This window comes from Drosophila novamexicana, unplaced genomic scaffold, assembly GCF_003285875.2.
Source record: "Drosophila novamexicana strain 15010-1031.04,08,12 unplaced genomic scaffold, DnovRS2.1 tig00001353-arrow-arrow-pilon, whole genome shotgun sequence".
Lineage (NCBI taxonomy): Eukaryota > Metazoa > Arthropoda > Insecta > Diptera > Drosophilidae > Drosophila > Drosophila novamexicana.
In genome coordinates, this window is record NW_020824851.1 from 253,586 (window position 1) to 279,920 (window position 26,335).

Genomic DNA, 26,335 nt, shown 5'->3' on the forward strand with positions numbered 1-26,335 from the left:
ATCCATTGCTTATTTTTATATCGTATTTATTGCGCTACAAACATGCAAGATCTTTGCGCATATCGCTCGCTCCAACTATCGCAAAGCTTATCACACGTATATCCACTCAAATTGCTATCGATGTTTTCGTGGCCAGCACGATCGCTACCGATCCAAGTATTCGATAACGTAAGTCGGTGTGCAGGTTCGATTTCGATTGCAGCATACAGAATGCAGCTCTGGGAGCGCATAAATAAATAAAGTTGCTCGAATTGTTGGCCAGCGGCTGCGTTTATTTTTGTTGCGGTCAAATGTAAATATGAAGTGTGAATCTCCAATTGCATATACCAAGCAATACAAATCGTTAAACATTTATGAAAATTGACAAGATCGCGTTTTGTTACTGGCCAATTGAATACGCAAACGAGAAGCATCGGCAACGGGCCTCAACAGAATGGATGTTGAAATACCTGTTTTGGCTGGATATCTTAATGTTCCAACGCAAACTGGATTTTCGCTAAATCGTATCTCGAAAAAGGTAAGAGCCTGGCAAAGAACATGCAGATTTCGCAATTAAACAGCAACAATTGCACAAATGTGCAATGCCAAATGCCAAATATATTCGAAATGCAACTTTCCTTATTTTGGCAAATGCGTATTAAAACAGGACCTCGCCATGTGCATTTGTGTGTGTGCACTTGTATGCTTGTGTGCGCATAGCCATACGTGTGTGTGTGTATGCATATGTGTGTGTCTAGATATCTCCATCTGCATACTTGTTGCATACAAATGAGAAGCATAAGGTGGGAGAAAGAAAGAAACATGCCAAACAGCGAGCCGAACATATTTTCGATTTGCGTGTGCGCGCCTGAGACGTACACACACACACACACACACACACTCATGCTCGTACACACAATAAACGTATGTATGTATGTATGCGTGCGTGTATGCTCGCGATGACGGCTGTTTTGGGGATTCATCCATGCTTCATGGTGCCGTTGTCTCCATATACATATACATATACATATGCATACACATATATAGATATATATGCATATATACATATATACATATATGTATACACTTCCATATGTCAGGGAATTCTTAAGTGCCTTTTGAGGATTGGGGCCGTGCCCAGTTGAAATGAATGTATGTGTCGTTTTGTTATGTAAGTCCGAATTTTCGTTGGAAATTTGATTAGCACAAACATTAAAACCCGATCTTACAACACCAAATTAATAAAGCCAACCTTCGAGATGTATTCGAGAAGTTGTCCAAACAAAAGCCTTGATATTAGAAGAAATTACCCAGAGTTGCCCGGATCTATTCGGATTATTCGACTTTAATTCTTTGTATATACTCTATAACCCAAACTGGAACTTTTTTTTATAGTTAATTTTGATATTTTTTGATTAGATTAATGATTAGATGCTTATGGTCTCTTATATATTCCAGAAATCATGCAGTCGCTATTGCCTCCTATTCAAGGCCAGTCGCCATGGCATCGCACGCCTGGAGATTTGCGAGAATAAAGATGACAAGAATCCAAAGATCTTCACACTGGAGAATTGTGTTAAGATCACACAGGAACCGCCGCCAGCGAATCTCATACAGATTGTCAAGCGGAATGGTCAGCTAACCCTCAATACGAACAGCGATGAAGAACTCAAGGATTGGGTGACTGCACTGCAAACGGTCGCGTTTTGCGACAATAGCGGCCTACATGCCGCCCACGGTGCCATCGAGGAGGACAATGATCTATATTGCAGCTCATTTGTAAGTCCAAGAACTACATTAAACTAACAAAGCTGTGAGCTTACACATCCGAAAGGTATTTAGGAGCAGACTTTGAAACCCAGAACTGAACGAGGGGCAGGTATTAGTTTACATAAAGTTCTTAATAGAGCAGCAGAAAATGGAGCTCAACGCGAGATGTTCTCGATAAGTTCTTAGTTCAAATAAGTTGCAGTTCCTTGAGAGCTCTTTAGAAATTATGACCTTGATGACCTTTCAACCTTTGATGTCGTGCCATGTTGATTCGGTGCGAGGAGAGTTTATTGAGAAGAACACAAATAATATGAGATATAGCTTATATCAGCAAAAGCAAAGTCTCACATAGATTCAAACAGTTGCAAGACTTTCTACTTTTAATATAATCACCGAACCTTTTCATAATGCTCAGAATGCTTTGCTCGTATCTAAGAAGCACAGGGAAAATAGCTTGAGTTTGAGATATCTTGAAAAACCAAAAAGTTTTCCATACAAAAACCCGGCTCAACTGTTGATCAGGAATATATAAACTTAATGAATTCGGATATGTCACCTTCTATGCGTTACACATTTCGAAACCCGCAAGGGTATAAAAGTGAAAATGTCTTAAATAATAAGATAAGTATTGGGATAAGATTCTAGGGAGCCGGGGCATATTATTCTTCCTTAGGCTGGGATCAATAACACTTCTAGAAAATGCTTGAGATTTTTGTGTCTCTTGAACTACTCTTGAGCTGTGATATAATGATTCTCCTTTTTAAAACTTGTTGCTTACTGTGCTAACTTTGAGAGGTGTCTCATACTTTTCGCAAAATCCACAACTCCGGGTAGGCAAAGCTTTCCGAGCAAGGTTTAAGGAAACAGTCATACGATCGGGCTACAAATATTTGCGAATAAATGAATTAAATGATGTTAAATATCCAAGGGGGCAGGAAAAGGGACGTCTTAAAGCTTAAGGCAAAACATCTTGCCCGGGCAAAGCCGGATTTTACCTGCAAGTAATAAGGATGGAATTCGTTTGGGAGAGTGGATAAAGGAAAGGCAACAAAGATCGTTTGTAAAAAAGTATATTCCTTTAAATATTTTGGTCGTGTTCTCCATTAAAAATCCATTTGACTTAACAACAGACAATGTCATTGTCAGTGTAGCGTTTGATTCGATTGCCGTTCGAATTGCCAGATCTTTGCACCCATTGAAGGTAGCTGGAGAACTCGTTGAAGGTCGCATAACGCACCATGTTGCACATGTGGCCGTGATGATAGGGACAGGACGGATCGTAGATCCAGTCGCGCGGACAGCTTCCGTTGCCACCAACATGCCTGTCCGGTTTTAAGCGTCTAACAGATGGGCGGAGCGGGCTGTGACTTAGCATATCTGATACAGGCAATACCCTGTAGGCATACTCACAGATCGGCGAGTCCATCGAATATGAATTTGCGCACTTTGAGCGTCTCCCTCAAGTACTTCATCGCTGGTGGGCCGTCCTTGCGCCGATCGAAGGTGATTAAGAACACAAAAGGCATCACATCGAACCGTATAACACGCATCAGATCCACAGCATAACGTTTCCGGAGCGGCCAATCCCCATCCAGCCAGAGTATGGCCGTGTATAGCACCTGTTAAATTGGAAGCAGATAGGTAGACAATGGAGGCCAAATATTCTTGCAATACTCACTTCCATTTCCGTATTGACCGACAGATTGTCCAATTGCAGCAGACGTCGCACTTTGCTAAACTCCAGATTCATAAACTCCCGACTGGCCGCATAGGACATCCAAACGCGTCCCACATAGGGCGTTATGATCTTCTCGATGTTGACGCACACGCGCTGCGATACGATATACATGGTCAGGACACGATCTGTGGTCTTTAGCACATCGTGGGCGAGTCGCCAGCATTGTTTGGTCAGCTCCTCGATGGCCAGGAACTGTGAGGCACGCATTAGCTCGATCAGCTGGGTGAGCGTTATCGAATTAATGGGCTCCAGCAACCAGCGATAGATGTTAACAAAACTGCGCGACGCTATCTTGGATGCGGGCAGATACAGCACCTGCGAAAAGTTGCGATCGTTAAAGAAGGCGGACGTTAGGCCCAACAGCATGGAATGGCAATAGAATTGTTTGCCCTCGACCACAACGGCCAGCGTGGGTCCAATATTCTGGCGAAATAGATGGCACAGCTCTTCGACCAGGTCTGGTTTCTTGGGCAACATGTTCGACTCCCAGCTGAGCAGCGGCTCGGTGAGCAGCTCATCCAAAAAGATTTTCGGTACTCTCTGGGCCACCAGCTTATTGAGATCCGACATGGTCGCGAGCGATTCATCGCATGTATGCATGCTCGTATGGCATTCCGTGATGGGTATGGGATTCTTAAGCTTATGATCGTACACCTGCTCGCGCTTGAGATCGTTGAGCAAGTGCAGTTCGTTTTGCATATCCTTTTCCCATTTCGCTTGGCGCACGCGCTGTTGCTCTTTGATACCGTCTGCGATTAGCTGCTGTCGTTGGGCTTCTTTCTCAGCATTTATGCGCTCCTCCTCTTTATTTGCGTCTGCATTTTGATCCTGTTCATCGTCGGCGTCAGAGTCGCCAGCTCCCAGCTCCCTTTGATGGCTTATGAATTCTACAATCCGATCATGTTGCTCTTTTTGCGAGTTCTTCGACTCGCTAGTAGTCTTCCAATCTTCTCGGAGTGCGCGTATTGGTGTCCAAACAGTGTCCGAGGCCTTAGCATCCTTTTCTTCCAATTCTTTTTTGGCATTTTTGGCACGTTTCAAATCCATTCTGCATACGTTGAATTTCGAATTTGCTTAACCAAATCTTCAGGGCGCTACACGCAAGTTCTATAATATACAATGTTTAATGTTATAAATGTACAAAAAAAAAAAAAAAACCAGACCAGCTTCAAATTTAACTTTGCATTCGGCCACAAGGCCAGCTTGTTCGTTCTCAAAAGCGGTACTGATCGCAAAGCTTACTAAGTTATTTGCTGGAGACCGAGGTCTAGGTAGGTTATATACAAAAAAAATAGGAAGTATACAGAAAACGAGCCGAAAAGAGCATAAAACAATGAGTTAAAGGAACGAAAGGAAGCAAAACTCAATTGATATAAACTGGACTGGACAAACGTTAACGTGAATGGGGAAGAAAGAGACAAATTAGCGTAACATTTGCGAATGCAAAATGAAAAAGAACTGTTAAATGGAATAGAAGATGTATTTTTGAAATGCTGTAAGAGCTGTAACAGATGATTATGCAACGTTTAAGAATGAAGCGCAAAGAAGAATTGCGAACTATAAAAGCAATGCGTGTATGGGAAAAGATATGGAAAGGGAGAGCGAAAGCGAGAGAGTAAGAGAGACAAAGAGATTAAAAGGGAGAGAGAGAGTAAGAGAGAGAGAATGCTCTTGAAAATGACATATTTTGCAACATTTGCAAATGTGACTCGAAAATGCAAAGCCAAAAAAAAAGCAGAAAAACAAGCCAATCTTGTCTTGATCATCAAAATTGATATAAGAAGTGCGTAGTTAGAAGCGATACGTAGAATTTTGCTTGGAAATAGAAGCCAAGCTGCGATAAGAAATGTAAGGCAACTGTTTTTCCAACCAGTTGCATAAACAATATGTAAATAATATGTGAATGTAATCGCGTTATCGTTAAGAAAACAAACACGAACCGTGCCTCCCTCCAAACGGAAGCTCCAATTTCTAACAACAACAGCAACAACAAAAAAAAGCAGCCTAATTGTGGCAACAGCTGCAGCTGGCTGCCACACGATATCCACACACACACATACACACAATTAGGCGCAACTGATGCTGATCATATTTTGTTTTATCAACAGGACGGATTGTTTATTATCACGCTGATACCCTCGGAGGCGTCGATACGGTGCAACATCGAGCCGCGCACATATATGCTGCAGATGACGCCAACGGAACTGCAGCTGAAATCGGAGGATCTGAATGTGACAATTGCCATGTGGCCGTATCGATTCATACGCAAATATGGCTATCGGGATGGCAAATTTCAGTTTGAGGCAGGACGCAAGTGTACAACGGGCGAGGGTGTCTTTACGCTGGATCATACCAATCCGCAGGAGGTCTTCCGCTGCATGTCCGCCAAAATGAAGTCCATGAAGAAGCTGATCAGCGGCGACAGCCTGAGCAGCATCGAATGCGGCGAGAATCAGTTCAGTGCCGCCGCCTGCATGGAGCCCGGCTCGCGCAGTCCGCTGCCCCCATCGCCATCGAGTAATCCGCATGCCGGCGAATTTGAGATCAATTCCACGCAGAGCTGCATATCGCTGCGCGGCTTCATTAGCTCAAATGATTCGCTCAATAATTTTTCGGCCAACGGCAGCGCCGGCGCCGGCACCGCAGCTGGCAACAGCATCAGCCTCTCCGTCTCATCGCAGGCCGCCGCCGCCGCCGCTGTCGCAGGCAAACACATTCCCAATAAGCCGCCGCGCAAGCTGCCAACGCCGCTGGAGAAGCTGAATGTGGTGAGCCCGGCGGCGACGGGTCTGCTCAGTGGCGGCGGCCAAGCTCAATGTGATAAATATAAGAATCTTGTGAAATATGAACCGGTTGCCATAACAACATCATCGCCCTCGGACGCCAACAGCAAGAACAGCGGCTCGGCTGTGATACTGAAGCCCGCCTCGCCGGATCCGTTGCGCGGCAGTCCGCCGGACTTGCCGCTGCGCAACGAGAGCTGCGGCAAGCAGTTGGCGCTGGAGCGCGACTACGAGTCCATTGAGAACATAACTGATGCCTGGAAGACGCGCGGCGTTGGCGATGTGCGCCACTGTGAGCGCATACCCGCCCTCAGCTGTGACAGCGATTTTGTGCGCCAGCGTTCGCTCTCGCAGCGCGACAAGCGCAAGGATCTGGCCACCAACACCTGCAGCAGCAGCAGCAGCACGCCCAAAATAATAGACATTGATATTGGCGAGGGTGTCGGTGTGGGCGTCGGTGTGGGCGTGGGTGTACTGATCTCGCCGGATGCCAATTACGATCGATTGGACTTTCTGTCGCCAAACAATAAAACCTCCAGCGGCTACAAGACGATTGTGAATTTAACGCTGCCCACGAAGCGCTGCAGTCCGCCGCCGCCGAACGAATATGAACTGATTGCTAGTCCCGATACGGAAAGTTTTCGCAAGGCCGATGACAGTCATCTTGGCTATGGGGTCCTGCGCAAGTCCAGCAATAATACTGCCACCAGCAACAACAACAACAACAGCAATAACAATAATAATCTAATTAACAATAATAATAATAACAACAACAACAACAACAACAACACACTGCCCGCCACTAACAACAACAACAGCAACAATGCAGCTGGCACTGGCCAATGTGCCACGCCCACAACGAACAAGAGCAACAACGATGCCGCCCTCGATCATCGCAATTACAACGGACTCAACTACACGATTGTCAGCAAGCCCAAGCGCGTATGAGAGCGAGACGGCAAGCGTCAGCGAAAGAGACAGCGAGAGCGAGCGAGAGAGAGAGAGAGAGAACACAGACAGATACATAGATAGTTAGACAGAGAAAGCGAGAGACGCAGAGAGAGAGAGAGAGAGAGAGAGAGAGAGAGAGAGAGAGAGAGAGAGAGAGAGAGAGAGAGAGAGAGAGAGAGAGAGAGAGAGAGAGAGAGAGAGAGAGAGAGAGAGAGAGAGAGAGAGAGAGAGAGAGAGAGAGAGAGAGAGAGAGAGAGAGAGCGAACAGAGCACAAGAATTCTCATTTGGAAAACGAACAAAAATTATATTAAAAAGCACAGAGAGCGTGAGAGAAAGAGAGAGAGAGAGAGAAAGAGAGGGAGCAGAGAGCATTTGTAGGCAATAAATTGAACACAACCCGTGGATGATCTCCAGAGCTCTCGCTGCATTTACAGCACCGAAACAGGATAAGATGAAGAGGCGAAGTTATTTTGCCAAACAGTAGAAAGCACTTACAGATCCGATCGTTAATCGTTTAAAGCGTATTCCCCTTTTACTGGCCAACATTCTATATAGAATTAAGACGCTTTACAATAGGGAGTCGGCAGCGGGATTAGACTAGGTGAATCCAATCCTAGCCATGGGTTCCTGATTAGGCGTAGCTCATGGATCACTGGACTCAATTTGCTGATCATTGCGCAGTCTTCCATAGCTCCTCAAATAATTCCTATATACAGTCGAGCTACTCTATACAAAACTCCACAATTCGTGTCTGCCAAATCTTTATTTGTCTAATAAGTGTATTTGTAATATATCTTTTTCTATTCAAAAAATGTCACATATCAATCCAATAACTTTTATCAAAGCTCTTTGTGCTAGTTGGTGCAATATTTATTTAATGTCCAAAGTACTTATTTCTTATTATTCATTCCGTGTCGTAGTTCACCTTGTCATAAGTATCTGGGCCATATTCGAATCTCAGTTTCGATCGAACCGAATTGTATCATTTCGAAGGAATCAACTCAAATTAAGTCCAATTAAAAACATGCAAGAAATTCAATTTTGATTTGAAAGAAGGCCACGCCTTAATCTCTTAGTTTGATCAATTTATTGTAAAGAAAGCTAATGCATTTTTATATATAATATATATGTATATATATAATAAGCAAAATGTAAGCCAAATCCATTAAAAACCCATCTTAATCCGGTTTAAGTTAAAATATCAGATATTCGGCTTTGAATCGATTTGGAACTAAACTTGTTTTCAATATCATAGGTATGTTATTGCTATATGCTACGATTTGGTTCTTATTCGAAACTATTTGCAAACAAATTCTTTATATATTGTTGATAAAATGTTTTTACTTAAAATGTGATTCTACTGTTGAGCGTAAAAGTTCTTCAGCCAGCTCTCGCAGCAGCTGCAACAAACAACAACATACATTTACTTGCGTGTACATGTACATATTTAATTGATGCGATTTCTAATATATATCTATATATATATACTGTTGGGGTGATTTTGATCTGTGGCGCGCCATTGTTGTCTGTCGTTGTAAACGCCATTTGGTTATTCGATTTGTGCATATACCAAAATTGTGGCCAGTTTTTCCCATGTTCTTTGATTACTTTTAATATACTTGCAGTATATTATTTTTTTATGCTTATATATATATATATATATATACATACTATTTTTTTTTTATTGTCGTCCCTATTAAATGTGTAAATAAATCAAACAAGATATTTTAATAAAAATTATAAAATTACAATAAAAAACCATTATATATTAGCTTTTCATATGTTGCTGCTCTTGATCTATGTATATGTCTATATCCTATCTATGTGAACTCGGTCTCTATAAGACTTGTAGACATGAAATTTGTTATGTGGATGCATGAATACCACATTATTCATAATTTTCAATACCGAGTTCTTTAAATTGATTATAAGCTTCAAATTAAAGACAGTTTTGGTTGAGTTAGGTCTAGAAATTCTGATCATTTCGTGTATAAGGATTGGTAAAGCCATTCCCAAAAGGCGCAAAGAGAAGCAATTATATTTCTAGTTCCAATATCCAACTTGTGGCTATTTAAGACTTGTTAACATGATATCTCTTGTCCTGTATAGTACAGTTCTTAAGGTTCTTAAGCTTTTTAGCCGAACCGGTTCGATTTCGGTGGTTCAACTAATTCTTTGCCATAAACGAAACCTTAAAGAAACTGAAACCAGAAATTAACCTTGTTTTTTTGGATAAAGTTTTGGTTTTAATAAAACCCGTTGACTCAGCCCCAAGTCTTAATTTGTATTGAATTTTGAAACGAATCGAACCATTGGTTGGTTCAAACCGTGAACTGAGCCAACTGGAAACTGTTTTTTTTTCATTTGGGCTTGCAGCCCTGTTGCGAACACAGTAAGCCTTGAGAATTGTGTGAAATAAAAGTGGATATGAGTTAATTTAATTGTTTTTGTTGCATTGAAGTTCGACAAATCATTTGACTGAGCATCGAGAAACGAGAAAACATTTGGGATACTTTTGGAAAATGTTGTCACTGAGACGCTTGCAAAGATTTCAATGGCGCCCGTTGGTGCGTCTCTGTTCGGCTGAGCTAGTACACAAAGTGAGTGCTGCCCAATTCAAGTATCTATACATAGATATATATATATATATATATATATATATATATATATATATATTACTCAAAACGAATTGAATGTTTAACCCTCCTGTATCCACCCACGAATAGGACACTTTTATAGAGAAACTGAGGAACAGCTTCATCGAGGACGAGCGAAATCATTTTGTCGTGCCGACGTTTAAGAAGGCCATGCTCTTTCCAGACGAGATTGCGGTTAAGGATCTTAATGGCGAATTTACCTACTTTCAGCTCTACATAACCGCAAAAAAGCTGGCCATTCAAATATCCAATTTTTGTGGTAAAACAACAAAGCATACAGACAAAAGTCGGCAGTGCCCGACTAGAAGATACTCATTATCCAGCGCCGCGCTGTCCTCTTCTCTTCTCCGACCCACTTTGTGGCAAGTTCAGTCTCGAATAACTTCGGTGCTTGTTGTCCGATCAATTTGAAACTTTCAGTGCATAAATATGCCATGCAAATATGTGCATATACCAAAGCCCAAGACCATGTTTGTCTTCTTTTACATTTTGATGGAACTGGGAGAGGTATTCAAAAAGTTACCATACCCAAGTCCAAGCTCTAAAATGGGGATATCGATTTCTTACCGAAACGTAAGCTTGATCCTAGTCCTGTCCATACGGACAGACTACAGGAAATGGCTAGATCGACTCGGTTGTGGGAATATATACATAATTTATAGGCTTGCAATCGATTGTTTTACAGGCAGCGCCTCGCAGTCGAATGTGGCATTCTTGTGCTCGACAAATGCCCTGTGGATAGTTATACAGTGGGGCTGCTGGATCTCTGGGCAGGTGGCCGTGCCGCTGGAGCCGAATCAGGCGCCGGATGAGCTGCTCAGCCAGGCGACGGACTGCAAGGCCAAGCTGCTGATTGGAACACCCGAGTGCGAGGGCATTACACAGGATCTGGCGACAAAGCTGCAGACGGCCAGCATTGTGCTGGACCACAGCTTTGTGCCCACATCGGAGAGTGTCGCCTCGACGGCAATGTATGCCAAGCAGCTGGTGGGCCTCAATGGCGCTCTCATACCGGAGAGCACGCTGCCCAATGACTACTATGCCAATGCGCCGGCATTGCTGCTCTATACGCCGGGCTCATCGAACGGCCGGAACGGTGTGGTGCTCACCCATCGGAATATCGAGGCGCAAATGCGGTGCCTGGTGACCAGCTGGCATCTGAATGCCAGCGACTCGATGCTGCCGCTTATCTCCATGAATCGCATGCATGCGGCAATTGGAGCCCTGCTCGGCGTCGGCGGCAATATATTGCTGCAGCAGAAATTTGATAGCCATACCGCGTGGAGCTCCCTGCTGGGCATCAATAGCCCCTCCAAGCAGCGCGTGAATATCTTTCTGGCCATGCCCATCATATACAAACGTCTGATTGCCGAATATGACAAGATGTTTGCCCAGGACTCGCGCATGGTTGAGTACATTGTCAATCATTGCAAGCAAAAGATTCGCCTGATGGCCACCGCCTTTGGCCTGCTGCCGGAATCGGTTTTCTATCGCTGGCGCGAGATAACGGGCCAGAATATCTATGAATACTATGGCATGCTGGAGACGGGCCTGGTGCTGGGGCCCACGCTCGAAGAGCAGTCGCCCAACAGCAATACGGACTATCGTCCGGGCACGTTGGGCGCACCCCTTGTTGGCGTGTCGGCGCGTCTGGTGAATAGCAATGGGGATCAGCTGGTCAGCTGTAATAGTGAATTGTTACCAGCCGCTGGAATCGGCACAGATCCGCCGGAGCAGAAGGATCCGCCAAAGAGCACACTGCTGCTCAACACGGTAGTGGGCGAACTGGAAATAGCTGGCAATAATCTTTTCCCGCAGAAGGTGAGCGGCACGCTGCCACAGAAATCGACGCCAGAAGAGGAACAGCAGCAGCAGCAGCAGGAGCCGCAGCCGCAGCAGCAGCAGCAGCAGCTGCAGGAGCAGCATGAGGAGCCGCCCATCGAAAAGTATTTGAAGACGGGTGACATTTGCGCCTATCGTAATGGCAGCTTTCACTTTCTGAGCAAGTCGACGGACGTATTCAATGTGGGCGGCTATAAGATTTATGGATCCGAAATCAAAAAGGCCCTTATCTCGCATCCGGGTATCAATGATGTTGCCGTTCTGGGCATACCCAATAAATTGTGGGGACATCGGTTGGGCGTCATCTGCATATTGTCACCCGATTCGGATGTCGATCTGGAAACGATCAAGTCCTATTGCTATAGCCAATTGCCCGCCCACAAGCGTCCCACTGTCTTTAAGACAATCGTTGCCAAGTAATTACCAATCAATCAATCTATCCAATTCATCCATTGATCCATGGACCGACCGATCGTAAAAGAAAAATTTATGTGTTTATTGTTTAAGAAAAAAAGAAAATGACAAAAAAAAAAAAAAAAAAAAAAAAACAAAGGGAAACGGAAAAAGAATTCGTTCTTTTTACAGACGATTGCAATAGATTAAAACTTGTTTCCAGTGGGCTCAACAAATGTAATACAGACAAGCTTGATTAAATTTTAGGATATTGATACCCTTTCGTGAATATAAATATCGGACAGATAATAACCATTTATTTATTAACGAAATTTCTGTATAATCTATAACAGCTTGTTATACTCACAAAGTACAATTAAAACTTGGAATTTTATTAATATACTCGTCGGCTCTTCCATATTATTCCATACCAAAAACAAAACGCGATTCTATATATGTTTTGCATGTTGACCTGGCAAAATAAGTTTGAAGCCAATCCAAAGAACCCCCCTTTTTCCACGCAGGGAAGTGAATTTTCAAAGGTTTCACACTCTCGTCTCAAAAAAATATTTTGAAATATAAGTCCAAAGTATATATGTTTGTCACAAGAAAGAGTTATACAACCAATTTCAGTAACTCAGGAATATGAATTGTTAATTCGGTATTCATGAAATCCTAGATTTCATATCGAAATATAAGTATGTGTACTCCCCGTTCTCCAAACAGAAAATGTTTATAAGTTTAAAGGCGATTGCTTTCGAAACTTTTTTTTGAACCCCCCTTTTTCCACATTGGAAAGTGGATTCTCAGTTAGAGTGCAAAGCACGTCTTCAATCGATTTTCCAAAAAATCTTGGAAAATTAGTTGAAATGTGATTAAATGATAAACAAAAAAAAAAAAAGTCCTACAACTGTTTTCGGATTCCTGCACAGCTTTCGGTGGATTGCAGTAACTCAGGAGGTATTCCAACATGAATTGTGGATTTCAGTTACGTGTCCAACAAATAATAAGGCAAATAACATAATATGCTCATCTGTTTAATACATTTATATAAATATGGGAACATGAAATATTGCCCGATTTCGAAGACTGTCAAATATTATGCCGATGGATCGTTAAAGTTGTAGTCCACATCTTCGCTGCTGGAGCACAGAGCGGAGTCCTTGGGATTGGTGCCACTTTTGCATGCTTCAGCGGGCTGCGAGCACGACTTATAAATGGGAAAGCCAATAAAGTTGGTTGCCGCATAATTACATGCGACTAGATACGTGTTGAAGCCGTCGTCCAGATAGTTGGAGATGGCACAGCCGACGGCGACGTTGCGCTCGTTAACCATGACCGTAAAGTGGCCAATGGTGCTATTGATGGAATCAGTAACGGTGCATGGCTAAGAACAGGCTTTACTTACGGTCCATTGTAGTTGTCGGGATACTCGGCTAGATGATCGGCATTGATGTGCTCAGCTTCCGTTGCCCAATCCGCGACAGCATCACGCAAAATGCTGGCCGCATCCGGTTCACCCGAGCCCGTGGTGCCGACGATGTAGAGATTCTGCCCGGAGTTCTTGTAAATCTGCGTATTATGACAGTCGTCGTGTTCCATGTGGCACTGCTTCACATTCAACTCGGCCAGACGCGCCAGCTCCGGATCCCAGCTAATTGTGGCCATGTTGCAGGCACTCACCCTGACCCTGCCCTGCCCACTGGCCCATTGCTGTCGCAGGTCATTGTGTGCCACGACGACCGCATTCTGCGCCGTTTTATCCACAGCCAGCAGCTTGGCAGCCGCCGGACAACTGCTGGCGAAGCTCTGCAAGCAACGGTTGCAGTCAGCTGTATGTTAAGGTGGAGCAGCCGCTAGCCAAACGCTTACCCCATCGTTGCCGCAAGCTATGTGCTTCTCGCCGGAACAGGATTCTAACTGGCAATAGTCAGTCGCCAGGCTACCCGCCGTTAGCAGGCCGAGCACTGCGATAGCTTGGATCATCAGCCAGCTGGAGCTGCCTTTGGTTCTAGCCGTTTCCATGGTGGGACTGTCTGTGTTCCGTTCGCTGACGGCGTTCCTTATAGCGGCAACTCGCATGGAAATCGTGAGCTATTATCGTGCTTACGAAATTAGAAATGCACGGCTCGCTGATAAGCTAAAGATTCGCACGAAAACCAATTAAGTAACGAGAGTTCGACTCACAGGTGGAACAGGTACTCAAAAAAAGTTTATTAAAATTTATATGTAGCTGGAATTCCTGAGCGAGTTGCAGATTTTATGAACAATACTTGACAAAGAAAGACTTTTTACGAAAAAGGGGGCTAAGGGGTAAGGGGATTTTCGGAGTTAAGAGTACTTCTGGGGATTATATAATTTATTTTATTATTTAAATTATGCATATTAGAGATACAGCTTAAACGAAAGGAATTTTTGTTGAAGAAGGGCAAAGGACTTACAAATCCAAAATACGTGCTCAAGTATTAAAACATTTACGATTTCTTTGGGCATTTTCTTGAAATAGTACTAAGTATTAAGACTTTAATTGGCAGAACTTGAATCACATTAAATTATAACACATCTAATCAAGCCAAATTCTAAACATCACCTGATTTCATGAGAATTGCATAGAAGGGCAAGAGTCATAAATACTTTTCCTTTATTATGTAGCGCATCGGAAGGTTTAATTGGCCTGCGATTTGTATGCATACATAAAACACACATGTAAATTTCAATCTACTCAAAGCATGCCAAATTCTCTGGCTTACATGTGTTTATGATAATCGTATGGAAATGACCACATTTAAACATATTTTCATACACACACATAAAAACACTTATATATAAAATAAACTCAACCTTTTAATAAAACCCATCGAATTAAAGCAAGCCAAAGTGTAAGGCGTACATGGGCTCATGAGAATCGGATAGAAGGGCAACATTCACAGATACGGCTTAGGGATTTTTAGGAACCCCAAAAGGAACCCCTCATGTTTTTCAGTTGTTAATAAGACCTAAAGGCTTGCTATTGGAAAGATTTTGGAATTATTTAAGTTTCTTCAGTGGTTTTTGATTTTTTTGTTTTTACCTGATCAGAGTAAACTTTGCGCATTTTTTTTCGGTTGAAATCTAGCCTGCTTTATTGGAACTTTAGAATTTTGTCTGGTTTATGTGTCACTGGTTTTCGGACGCAAACTCAATTCGAAATTCCAAAAATTGACTGGGGTCCAGTTGGCGACCGAACCGAGTCGACGGCTGCAATAATGACGGTTACCTATTTGATACCAATATATCCGCCCGATAACAGATTCGTACTGGATTGGGATGACAATGTGGAGGCGTCGCTGTTGCTGGCACTTGGCTTCTTAGTTCTGATGCAGCTGATGCTCCTGATTTATATAGTGCTAGCCCATTTTCAGCCCTGCACACTCTATCGCCAGCAGCTGAACGAGAGCTATCGTCGGCGCTATAAGAATTTTATATTTCGCCGACTGCTGGCACAACTGGATCGGGCCCTGAGGCAGCGGCCAGGTGCTGGTCAGGAGCTGAGCTCATGTCTAGAAGCGAAACGCATGGCACAGTTGGCGATACGTTTGTTCTGTCGGGACACCACCAAGGTACTCTATCCGGAATACGAACTTGACTCATCGGCGGCCAGTGATGCTTATTTTGTGCTTGACGACGAGGAGGCCGAACTGAATTCCGCAGGCTATGCCAGCGTTAATTTTGATGTCACGGATGCTTTCCTAGAGAGCCTATTGTATCCGAAACGCGCTGACATCCCCAGTAAAAACAAAACAAAGTTGTGAAACTGTTCAAACACATTATCACTAAGTTCGTTTATTGTGCTGACATCGCTGAGGACTATCTGAATTACGATTTATTCCCGTAAGTTTTGCTCATTTTCTGGTCACTAGTCACAATACTTACTCGCTGATTCAATATATATACTCGCTGAAGTTTCTACTCGCTGAAGACTTAACTCGCCAAATCACTTGCCCATGTCCGCTGAACCTGACTCGCTGAAACATTTATTCGCTGAAAGTATTTGCTCGCTCAAGAACTTTTTCGCCGAGTCACGACTCGTTGAAGCACTTACTCGCTGGATTACTTACATCCTTGCTTGCTGAAGCCTAATTCGCTGGAAAAAAAAATAACTGAAGCAGACTCGCTGAAGTTAAGATTCGGAGATGCATGCATTAAGTGAAAGTTCCAATTCGCTTAAGACTGAAAAAATCTACTCGCTGAAGTCTTTGCTGAGCTATTGAACTGAACTATTGAAAATTTGTATTAAATATATGTTTATATTTTGCAAACAACTCGAAGTTTTCACTCGCACACAAAAACCAACTAGAAACATAACATAAAAGCATATATATAAATAGAAATAATTGTTTATACTAAACATTAGCAACCTGTCGATATACTTATGTATGGACTTGTATACCTACAGTTATATACAATTTACAATACAAATTATGACAAACAAACAAAAAAAAAAGCGCGAACAAAACTACATTCGAAGGAAGGAAGGAAGCTGCACGAACAATCGATGGAGAGGAAATCACTTCTTGAAACAGATCTTGAGTACGCGTATGACTGGCGCCTCGAACAGGGCGGATATGACAAAGGCCGAGCCGAAGGAGACAACAGCATTGCCCAGAAATGTGGTCAATATCATCGGATTGTTCAGATGCACGGTGCCGCTCATGTGCGATGAGCAGATGAACATGATGATCGGATGGATGAGATACGCACAGTAGGTGAGGCGCGATAGTGGCCAGAGCACGCGGTAGGAGAGTATCGCATTGACGGTGGGCGCCAGGCCCCAGCAGCAGGAGAGCACAATCCAGACGAGGCCGCAGCCGAAGGCGGTGTGTCCGATGCCCACATAGAAGGCCGTGTTCACGACGCTCAGCTCGCCCGGCCAAACGCCAAAGATGACAAGGAATAATATGCCCAGACTGCAGGCCCACAGACTAAGATTGAGCCGCCTCGAGATCTGCGGCGGCGTCTTCACCCTATACAGCGCATAGCCGGCGAACATGCCTGCGGATCGATCAGGGCATTAATGATTGTCTCTCATGCCAGGGATTTGGTTGTAGAGGACTTACCCACGATGTAGGCGCCCACACGCTGCCAGGGCTTGTCGTAGAGAAAGTCAAAGGACTCAAAGGGCAGCGCCACCTTATGAGTATACTGATGCTGCATGGAGATGATGCCCGCAATGCTCCACGAGCTGACCAGAAACACAATCAGCGTCAGAGCCACAGCCTTGAAGTATCTGTAAGTGACAAGCCAAAAGATTGGGAATCGTTGATAATGGAGATCGACTGCACACTCACTTTCGGGAGAGGGCCAGCAGTAGGCATGCCATGCAATAGAACTGCATATCATTGGCCATATACCAGCTCCACATCATGCACATCTCGTGCTGGGGAAAGAAGTTGTTGATATAGAGTATGTTGCGCCACCAATAGATGCGGCAGGTGTTGTGCTCGATTTTGGCCGGCTGGAAAACGGACGAGTCCAGGCCCTGCCGCACGGCAAAGTCATTGAACAACACCACAAAGAGGTAGACGGGCGTGAGGCGCAAATAGCGATAGAGAAGCATCATCAGCGTGTCCTGGCAGCTGCGCTTCACGAAGCTGCACGGCGGCCCCGGCGGCTTGCGCTCCTGCTTCACATAGAGCAGAGTCACCAGCAGGCCGCTGATGAAGAAGAACGAGTCCACGGAGAAGGTCGCATTGCCAATGATCTGGTACCAAAACGAACGCTCCGTAATCACGCGTTCGAACTGGCCGTTAGAAATGCAGACAGTTAAAAAGAAATTGGACTACGTGCCAGAGCCTACCTTATTCTCGCCTATGGCAAACATCTGCAGATACGTGTGCACCATCATGGTCCAGAGCACCGAGAAGACACGCAGGCCGTGCAAGCAGGATGTGTGCGTCTGCAATGGGATTTGCAGTAAGAGGAAGAGGAAGAAGTTAGGCTTAAACTTACCTCCTTGGTCTTGTCTATGTTCAATATGGCCTTGGCGTTCGTTTGCAGTGCAAAGCACAGCAACAGCTGCTGGTGCAGAGCTGCAAGGATTGGTTGCAGTTTATATATCAGTTATATATGGGCAATACCAAGTGCAGCCTGGCTTTGCGCGGCTTACATATTTGTCATTTAATTTATCTCAATTAAAATAACTTCCCACTTAGTTGGAAAGCACGTCTCTAAAACCATTTGAAAGCCAATCGGTGTTAAGCCAAAAGATTCACAAAAGCGACTTTCACTAATTTTCCACTTTCCCGTGTGAAAGCGCCCAAAAATGCCCTGCATTTACATCCCAAAGGGTTCAAACAAATAATAAATTTTTACCTCTAAGGGGTTTGCTCTAAGTGATCATCATCAGTCAGTCGGTCAGTCAATCAGTCAATCAATTAACTATATATATATATATTGCTTATATTGTTAAGTGTAAACACCTACCTATGGGCTGTTCGGCCTCGTAGGTGCCCTGTACGCCCGCACAGCTGCCCGTTTCCACCTGGTAGTCCGTCATCTCGGTCTTTTCCGACTGTTTGCCCGTCACGCCCACGCCCACGGCCAAGGCCACGCCTACCGAGGTAGATGCTGTGCCCTCGCCAGGCATTGCCTCAGTTAAATTAGCAGCAGCATCCATGACATGACGCTGCCTGTTGCCATTCATATCCATGTGTGCGTCCAGGGCCGTCTCGCTGGCCACAATCCCATTGCTGCCCAGCGGACGCATCTGGAACAGCTCAAAGGGCTTGCCATAGTAGGCGGTCTCGTAGTCGCCGCCCTTGTTGGCCGCATCGCATTTGGCGCTTATCGCTGGTATCGGGGCCGCAACCAGGCGACGCTTATCGATTTTTAGCTGGCAATAGGTGGCCACAATCATCACCAGCAGCAGGGTAAGCAGAAAGCTTCTGCAGGCAGAAAGGGAGAGAGAGAGAGTGAGAGGGAGAGGAAGAAAGAGGGAGTTGGGGCATTGTGCATGGCCTCTGCTACTCACATGAACACCTGGAACTTTAGCTGCCGCCAGTGGCTGTAGGGGCCGGGCACGGTGCGCACGCGCAGCACCTGCAACGCCGGTTGCTGGACGCTGGCATTGTGTGCAGCCAACATGGTCAGCATGCGGGCGTAGGGATCCAGCGAGAGTATGGCCTGGACATCGTGCGCCGAGCAGGACTTGGGTAGGCACTCGCCCAGGCTTAGCATCTGCTGCTGTGTGTGGACACACGCTATAGTTGGGCTAACGCTCATCTTGTTTCACTTACCGTTCGATTGAGCCGTGGCAATTGCAGGGACACATCTGCCACATAGAACTCCAGCTCAAAGTGCTTGCGCTCCCCGCTACCCGACAGCTGTCGGTTGAGCTCAAGGCAGAATTGCAGCTGACCCAGCCACTTGTCATTGCCGAACAGCAGCTGCCCACGATATCGTCCGGATGCATCATATGCTGCAATCAAAGATCAGTAAAGTTATCTCAATGAGATAAAACTCATAATGTTTCTCCCAAGATCAGTTATATACCCCTAAATATCGCTGATGATCTGCTAAGGTTTGCCAACTGATCTTTAGCTGATCCTTAATTTTTAAAATTAGTCAAATTCTCGTGATCATATTTACAATAATTAATAAATTGCATCGATCAGTGATCGCAGCTACAAGTTTGCACATTTCTAAGATCACAGATCACAGTCATGGGCTATGGAAAGATCCAAAAAGTAGTGTTCATTCATACATTAATTTCTCAGTAAAGATTCCTTAGAAATCTGTAAGTAGATCGGCAGACTTTAAAAATACCAAGGCTTTGCTGATCCGTTTTTATCTTCTATCTATCTTCGAAATCATCACGATCCTATATAAATAATAAATTATTTATTATTCTGATCTCTATTAAGCGAATAACTAAGGGAAGAATGTAGTATATAGAAGCCTTAATTTCAAGATCAGTAAAGCTCGATAGGGTATTAAAAAAAAAACATCTTAGGTTTGTAGGTAGTTCTACGGGAAGCAGTAGAGCTCTCGATTAGGAAGAAGATCATATGTATACGTAGAATGTCATATGTATTCGTATGCCCTTGCAGTGGGTATGACAATTTTCCCAAAAACTGTGTGTGTATCATATAGCTCTATAAAAAAAATGGAGTGGAAAGACTTTTCTCTATTTTAAGATATATTGATATCTTCCTAAATTATCTGCAAAAGCTCATCAAATCGGACTAAAATTTTATATAGCCTATTCTTAAGGACATTTCCAAGGTGCCTGTCTGCAAGGCCATTTAACGTTCAGCGTGCTTGCTTTGTGGTTTTATCTTTTAATACACTACACCCATTGAAAATTATTAAAAAGGGATGAATGCTTTCGTGCGAATGTATGTAACAGACAGAAGAAAGCAACAGTTTACTCACCTTTCTGTGCCCACTCGTAGCTGGAGTGGAGTGCGGTCAGGTATGCCTGCATTTCGAGGCCACAGCCGGTGCGCACACTGGTGCGTATCTCGGAGATCTGCCAGTAGAAGTGATCGTAGAGGTTGGTCACGATCTGAAAGTAGTTAGCCGAGCCGTAGAGGCTCTCGGCCATGCTGCTGTTGGTATTGCCTGAGCTATTGCTGCCCAGATAGCGGCTGATGCTGTTGATGGTGCTGCCCAGGGTCTTCAGCTGCATGTCGTCGTCGCTCTGCTTGAGCAGCTCGCGACCCTTCTTCGTGGATGGCTTGTTCCGCAGTATTTTCAAGATGTGTGTGCCGGGTGTGGTTGTGGTGCTCGTTGTTGTGCCTGCAGTTGCTGTTGTCGTTGTTGTTGTGGTTGTGGGAGCTGTGGTGGGCAGCGCGTAACCAGACTCGGGCAGCGCTGATATATCCACATCGACAGGATCGGTGTCATCGGGATTTGTGGGCTTGTAGCTGAGGTCGGGCGCATTGCCATTGCTGAGCACGTGCTGCTCCTCGCTGCTGAGATCACCCTTCTTGATGACCTCATGCTCGAGATCCTCCAGATCGCCCAAGTTGAAATCGAACGTAACCGGATGCAGTTCGTACTCCTTCAGCGGATGCGGCTTAACATAATCAATGGCCGGCAACAGCTTGTCCAGCGGCAGGTATGGCTTCTTCTTGGTCGGCTTCTGCGGCGGCAGCACCTCGTGTATGTTGAGCGTTAGCGGTGGCTCCGCCAGCTCCTCCTCGGGCGTGACCTCATGCAGTATGGTTATGTTGTTCCGGCTGCTAAAACGATGCGCCGTGGAGGCCAAGGTCTTGGCCGGCGCCGAGCCGCCAGCTCCAGTTACGGCATGCAGCTCGGTTTGATTGGGCGCGGCAACAGCTCGGCTGGCGCACAGGATGACAGTCAGCAAAATGGTCCATTGTCCAACAGTTGCTTTGCCGCTGCCTGGCCAGAGCCTCGATGTCCTTGACATATCGTCCGGCTGCTGCTCCAACTGCTTCACCTTGGTCTTACTGCTGCGCTGTGGCCTGGACTTTGGCTTGATGTCTCGTTGCAGTCGAGTTTGTTTTTTTTTTTAATCGCTTGACTGCATTTTTTTTTGTTTTTGATTTTTTTGGTTGCTCAGTTTTCACGTGTTATTTTGCTTCTGCTCCAAGTTGCGATTCTCACTTCGCGCTGTCATCGTTCACGTGGCGTGCACAATGGGCATCTAGATGTTATGTATATATATATATATAGATTATTGAAAGAGTTCAGTGTACGTTTACCCCATATATTATTGCGCTTTATGGGCTGCCAGCCAAAGTTATGAGCCGATTTGTTGTTCGCTTTTATCTATATATATTTTTATGGTTTTAATTGTTTCTAGGCGGGCGCAGGTTGCACGGATTGCCAAAGCCTGCCGCAGCTGCTGCTTTCACAGGCAGCAAAGAGGAAAATTACAAAATTTCCTGGTTAAACTTGTTAAACGTGTTGCAAGCACCGAGCAACGCCGAGTGGCCCGTTCGCAGTTGGATGTTGGCCAAAGCCAAAGCCGATCGGGCCGATGCCTATGCCGAATGCTGCCTGCTGCCTGCTGTTTGAGGGGAAAAATGCTGCTGATGTCTCGAGTTAGCCTTTCTTACATAACTTCCGCATCGCGCCATCAATTCGCACTGCTGCGATGATGATGATGATCTTTGGCACCGCATTCGCAGTTTTCACCTGATTATGCAATTTCTATGTGGTCTAAATTGATCGCTCAATATCGTTGGCCACAGCTAGTCATTAGCCTATTATCGCTCTCTTAGCTTTTATGATCTCAGTAACTGTTTTGAGAACTGAGAAATATAAAGGAATCAAGCATGAATTAACTTCTGCTGTACTAAGACACAATTCCTTTCTGCCTTAGTACCTTAGTACCTGTATCTCTTAAATAACATGCGAAGTCCTCGGTATCCCCTCTCTCTAATCTCTTGAAACTAGCTCCTAAATCCTCTCAATTTCAACTGTAGCTAAGCATTTACAGAATACCCCCATTTAACTAAAAGAAAACTTAAGCCCATAAATCATACAAATATCTTATCATTCTTCAATAGATTCTTCTATTGGGTAACTAGTAAGAAATCCTTACAAAAAGTGTAAAGATTCTACAAATTGATCCTATTTATATCTTCTTTGCTTTAACATAATGTGAACCATTATTCTTAATATTATTCTTACGAAAGCCATTATCATATTAAAGAGCACTTGGTACTATGGCACACCCTGAGGAAATGGATTCCCGCATCCATGCACTTGCCACTTGCCAGGCACTGAAATCCGTTTCCTGAAAGTATTCAGGAAACTATTCTACAGTCATTTAGAGGATTCATATTTTTCTATGGAAAGTAAAAGATCTAGCTCAAATACTGCTTATATAACCGAAAGCCTTAACAATCTGTACTAGGCCTTTTAACTAGAGCAGAGCAGACATATTTTAAGAAATATTTTGAGGTTTTTCCCTTTGAATTCCTTCTTGTGAGCATTTTTTCTTCCTTCCTCAGCTGGAACTTTAATCTAACATTTGCAACATGCCATTTCTGTCAGCCTTTTTGGTGGTTTTTCCATATGCTCTTATTGGTAGAAAGTAATTCCAACGCATAAGCTACTACCATATAGTACTCCCAAATAGAAGGTATAGCTATGGTTGGCAGCGATAGATCCCAAAGGAAATAGGTTTCAAGACAATGGAATTTAGTTTTGAAAAGATCCCAACAGGTGTCAAAGAGATGTGACCGTGTCTAGCCTTAACAAAGCTAGGTCTAAGACCTATTTCTTCTAAATATCTTCCAAATAGTAATATCTGTTTCTCAAGATTTTTGTAAAACTATTAATCTTGATCTTGAGAAAAAGCTATTACTTCTTCTTCCGCTTTCTAAAGCAGATGTGGAATTGCGCATCTTTAATTAAAATTCCATTGTAATTTCCTTTGCAAAACCTTAAGCCAACCGGAACCGAACCCAACTTCAATCAAACAGACCTCTATCTAGCCCCTAGTATAGCCCAAGTCTAATGGAATGACATCAACTGAAGATCTGTTTGGGCCTGTTAATTAATGTTGAGCCACTGAATACACTCATTCGCATACTGGACTCATTTGCCACATTCACATAAGTTGTGGGCGGTAGGGGGTGGGGGACGGGTGTTGGCAAGCAAGCAAAGTGGTGCAACATATTGCAATTCAATTGTTTGCCAATCGTAATAACAACAACAACAATAAAACCCACGCAATGTCGTGTGGAGACGGGTGCAATGGGTGCGCGCTGGGTGGTAATTGGAGAGGTAAACAACAATAGCAACAAAAATAAAAGTAAAAAAAATGGAAACAACACGAGAAAAAAAAAGCGGCACAAAACTGTAAAACTGGACACGACGGCCACTTTTTGGTTAATTTTTGCTGACAACCGATGCTCAACCGTTGCGATGAAAGTAAAAACCGCGACTGATCAGGCGCCGCTAGAGCTGGCAGCGCTGAAAGCCAATGGACGGCCGAGGCTACTCACGAGCCGCGCCGAAGCCGAGCCGAAGACGAGCCGAAGCTCAGTCGAGCCAATACAGGCAAAAGCACGCGCAGAAAATGTGTGAGGGGAAGGGGTGGGCAGCTGAAGACAGAGACACAAATGCAATTGCAAGTGCAAGAGTCCGCCTTTGTGTAACTGGGTGTGCGTGCGTAAAGCTGTGTGCGTGTGTGTGTATGTTTGTGTGTGTGGTAAAGCGCAATAAAGCAAACAAGCAAAAGTCATAATGTGCACTAAAAACCAGGCGAATGCAATTGCCATGGAGGCCACAACTTGGTCCATAGCTGGCTCTTTGCCCGCTATCCCAAATGAAATCGAATGTATGGGATTCAGTTAAATCAAGACAGAGTGAGAGGGAGAGAGACTGGGCGAAAGAGAGGGTGGAGGGGAGTGAAACAGGCATTACAGCGTGATAGACATGCTGCAGACGCAAAAAAACAACCAATAAGCGTGCTCTAGTCGGGAGAGCTCGACTGGTAGATGCCCTCCCTACACCCAGTGCCAAGCTTCCTCTTAGAGATTCCCTCAATCTTCCCCTTTTGCCTTTTAAAATACATATACTTGATTAACTTCGATGCTTATGCTTATATGTGGCAAGCTCAAGGCTGTACCCTTAAAAAGATGTTGATCTTTTCCAATTTGAGTAGGTGTCCAAAATCGGTATATATTAGACAAGAACCTACATACCAAGTTTGGTGTATTTAACTCTTACAATTTTCGATTTATTAATAAACCAATATGCTCTCCTCACTGAAGCGAGCATAAATATGTAAGTGCAAGCCATGAACTGAGCGCACTGACCAGCTACCAGGTGAAACGAACCAGTAGTAGCCTCCGCTGCTGCCCTGCGCTCGCCGTTGCCTCATGATATGCAACTGGCAGAACTAGCTCGGGTTCAGCCACGGCAATAACAACAACAACAAATTGTCGCATTGCAACAAAAATGGTAACAAAAACATCACGAATTTTCGCACAGAAAAGAGTTCAGTGGCAGCCGCACAATAAAAACAACTGTGACCAGCCGCACCCTCCCAACTCTGAAGGCGAGTGAATTGCGAATGATTTGTGAATGTGCTTCAAGTCTCAAGTATTTGATTGCTAAAGCCAAAAGATCCTAGTCCCAATCTCAGCCTAAGCTCAGGTCAATGAAGGGGAATGTGCTGTACATGTATGAAGAATTGTATTATTGGATATGTGTTTATATTAACATATAATAATATTATTGGAAACATATTGTCCCAGCCCCAATCTAAAACTTGCAAATGATTTCTAAACGATTTGCGAGGAGATTGTTTTCAAACTTTATAAGATATTATTTTGTGAATTTCTATTGTCAGCACAAGCTTTCGTTTATAGAGCCAAAAGAGTTGCAATTATTATTGATATGCAAATTTCAACACCAGCTCCAGTTAATAAAGCAAACGAGCTGTAAATGATTCGAAATAAGTCGTAAATGTCATTTGCAAGCCATTTGACATTATGATAATAATTTTAAATGTTGCTTCTATGCGATTCTCATTAATTCAAGTCAGCTTTACTAGTTTGCATGCCTTGTTTTGAAGTGTCATATTAGCAACTCTGTATGAACAAAAATATCTTATATTATCTATATATGTTTATATGTTATCTATATTTGTGTGTATGTGTGTGCATATGTGTTTGTATACATGTATGTATGCATATTTGTATGATGGTGATTTCGAATGTAGATATTTATATTTATGTTTTATATTGACTTTTTAGAATTTTTATATCGCCCTACTATGCGATTCTCAGCAATTCCAATGGGTCTTACTGCTATTCGTGCTTTCAATATTATTTGAACAAGCACCAGGTAACAATCTATTAAATTTATTCTCACTTCTCGCACTTTAAAATACTCTCTTCCTGTCTATCACTCACTCTGTCTTTCTTTACTTTTGTCTTTTTAGGGAAGTGGATAAGTCTCCTTCCCACTAATAGATGACAATGACTTAATTGTTCGTTTGTGTCTGCGAACTTTTGGGTAAGTACATGTTTCTTTTACATTTTTATAAGTATAGAATATCCAAGCTTAATTTAAAGCCCTGCTATTGGATACGAGTGAGCTGCAATGATTTGCAAATGTGCAGAAAATGTTAGTCATAAAATAGCTTAAAAATATATCTTTGCCTAACGTCCCATGCTCAAGTCAAGCGATGGTGTTGCATGCGAGTAGAACCTTGAAAACTGACGTGTTAAGATCGCGTAGAAAAACTTGT

The 26,335-nt window shown here is 43.8% G+C and overlaps 6 protein-coding genes across 6 annotated transcripts in view; 3 read left to right on the plus strand and 3 right to left on the minus strand.

Annotated features, from left to right (window-relative positions):
* The first annotated feature begins 255 nt into the window (after positions 1–255).
* Positions 256–7,299, plus strand: LOC115767241 (putative uncharacterized protein DDB_G0277255). The gene is made up of 3 exons (XM_030711441.1): positions 256–517; positions 1,438–1,758; positions 5,596–7,299. The coding sequence occupies exons 1-3, from the start codon at positions 434–436 to the stop codon at positions 7,216–7,218; spliced, it is 2,028 nt and encodes a 675-aa protein (XP_030567301.1). The 5' UTR covers positions 256–433; the 3' UTR covers positions 7,219–7,299.
* Positions 2,816–4,709, minus strand: LOC115767242. The gene is made up of 4 exons (XM_030711442.1): positions 4,651–4,709; positions 3,428–4,594; positions 3,160–3,368; positions 2,816–3,089 (listed from the first exon to the last, which is right to left on the minus strand). The coding sequence occupies exons 2-4, from the start codon at positions 4,532–4,534 to the stop codon at positions 2,870–2,872; spliced, it is 1,536 nt and encodes a 511-aa protein (XP_030567302.1). The 5' UTR covers positions 4,535–4,594; positions 4,651–4,709; the 3' UTR covers positions 2,816–2,869.
* Positions 7,300–9,662: 2,363 nt separating the features above from the next.
* LOC115767226 (malonate--CoA ligase ACSF3, mitochondrial) lies at positions 9,663–12,352 on the plus strand. The gene is made up of 3 exons (XM_030711423.1): positions 9,663–9,822; positions 9,949–10,138; positions 10,565–12,352. The coding sequence occupies exons 1-3, from the start codon at positions 9,745–9,747 to the stop codon at positions 12,139–12,141; spliced, it is 1,845 nt and encodes a 614-aa protein (XP_030567283.1). The 5' UTR covers positions 9,663–9,744; the 3' UTR covers positions 12,142–12,352.
* Positions 12,353–13,147: 795 nt separating this feature from the next.
* LOC115767237 (venom allergen 5) lies at positions 13,148–14,211 on the minus strand. The gene is made up of 3 exons (XM_030711438.1): positions 13,987–14,211; positions 13,523–13,923; positions 13,148–13,472 (listed from the first exon to the last, which is right to left on the minus strand). Exons 1-3 carry the CDS (start codon positions 14,194–14,196, stop codon positions 13,214–13,216), a joined length of 870 nt encoding a protein of 289 aa, XP_030567298.1. The 5' UTR covers positions 14,197–14,211; the 3' UTR covers positions 13,148–13,213.
* A 1,042-nt stretch (positions 14,212–15,253) lies between these two features.
* Positions 15,254–16,382, plus strand: LOC115767238. The gene is made up of 2 exons (XM_030711439.1): positions 15,254–15,984; positions 16,057–16,382. Exon 1 carries the CDS (start codon positions 15,360–15,362, stop codon positions 15,903–15,905), a length of 546 nt encoding a protein of 181 aa, XP_030567299.1. The 5' UTR covers positions 15,254–15,359; the 3' UTR covers positions 15,906–15,984; positions 16,057–16,382.
* Positions 16,383–16,624: 242 nt separating this feature from the next.
* LOC115767194 overlaps positions 16,625–26,335 on the minus strand; it is a 29,313-nt gene continuing 19,602 nt past the window's right edge. Inside the window, exons 2-10 of the mRNA XM_030711385.1 lie at positions 20,527–21,603; positions 19,389–19,570; positions 19,124–19,332; positions 18,577–19,037; positions 18,103–18,182; positions 17,951–18,049; positions 17,442–17,893; positions 17,211–17,380; positions 16,625–17,145 (exon numbers count right to left, since the gene is read on the minus strand). Of these exons, the coding sequence (XP_030567245.1) occupies positions 16,661–17,145; positions 17,211–17,380; positions 17,442–17,893; positions 17,951–18,049; positions 18,103–18,182; positions 18,577–19,037; positions 19,124–19,332; positions 19,389–19,570; positions 20,527–21,603 (3,215 nt within the window). The 3' untranslated portion in view covers positions 16,625–16,660. The remainder of the gene's footprint in view (positions 17,146–17,210; positions 17,381–17,441; positions 17,894–17,950; positions 18,050–18,102; positions 18,183–18,576; positions 19,038–19,123; positions 19,333–19,388; positions 19,571–20,526; positions 21,604–26,335) is intronic.

Excerpts from the sequence above, each read along its gene's own strand:
- LOC115767237 (XM_030711438.1), bottom strand. The coding sequence starts at position 14,196 with ATGCGAGTTGCCGCTATAAGGAACGCCGTCAGCGAACGGAACACAGAC. Across the intron at positions 13,924-13,986 it reads TAGCTTGCGGCAACGATGGG|AGCTTCGCCAGCAGTTGTCC; the intron begins GTAAGCGTTTGG and ends CGTTGCTTGCAG. Across the intron at positions 13,473-13,522 it reads CCCGACAACTACAATGGACC|CACCATTGGCCACTTTACGG; the intron begins GTAAGTAAAGCC and ends TTCCATCAATAG.
- LOC115767242 (XM_030711442.1), bottom strand. The coding sequence starts at position 4,534 with ATGGATTTGAAACGTGCCAAAAATGCCAAAAAAGAATTGGAAGAAAAG. Across the intron at positions 3,369-3,427 it reads CGGTCAATACGGAAATGGAA|GTGCTATACACGGCCATACT; the intron begins GTGAGTATTGCA and ends CCAATTTAACAG. Across the intron at positions 3,090-3,159 it reads TTCGATGGACTCGCCGATCT|ACGCTTAAAACCGGACAGGC; the intron begins GTGAGTATGCCT and ends CCCATCTGTTAG.
- LOC115767226 (XM_030711423.1), top strand. The coding sequence starts at position 9,745 with ATGTTGTCACTGAGACGCTTGCAAAGATTTCAATGGCGCCCGTTGGTG. Across the intron at positions 9,823-9,948 it reads CGGCTGAGCTAGTACACAAA|GACACTTTTATAGAGAAACT; the intron begins GTGAGTGCTGCC and ends ACCCACGAATAG. Across the intron at positions 10,139-10,564 it reads TCAAATATCCAATTTTTGTG|GCAGCGCCTCGCAGTCGAAT; the intron begins GTAAAACAACAA and ends ATTGTTTTACAG.
- LOC115767238 (XM_030711439.1), top strand. The coding sequence starts at position 15,360 with ATGACGGTTACCTATTTGATACCAATATATCCGCCCGATAACAGATTC.
- LOC115767241 (XM_030711441.1), top strand. The coding sequence starts at position 434 with ATGGATGTTGAAATACCTGTTTTGGCTGGATATCTTAATGTTCCAACG. Across the intron at positions 518-1,437 it reads TAAATCGTATCTCGAAAAAG|AAATCATGCAGTCGCTATTG; the intron begins GTAAGAGCCTGG and ends TATATATTCCAG. Across the intron at positions 1,759-5,595 it reads ATCTATATTGCAGCTCATTT|GACGGATTGTTTATTATCAC; the intron begins GTAAGTCCAAGA and ends TTTTATCAACAG.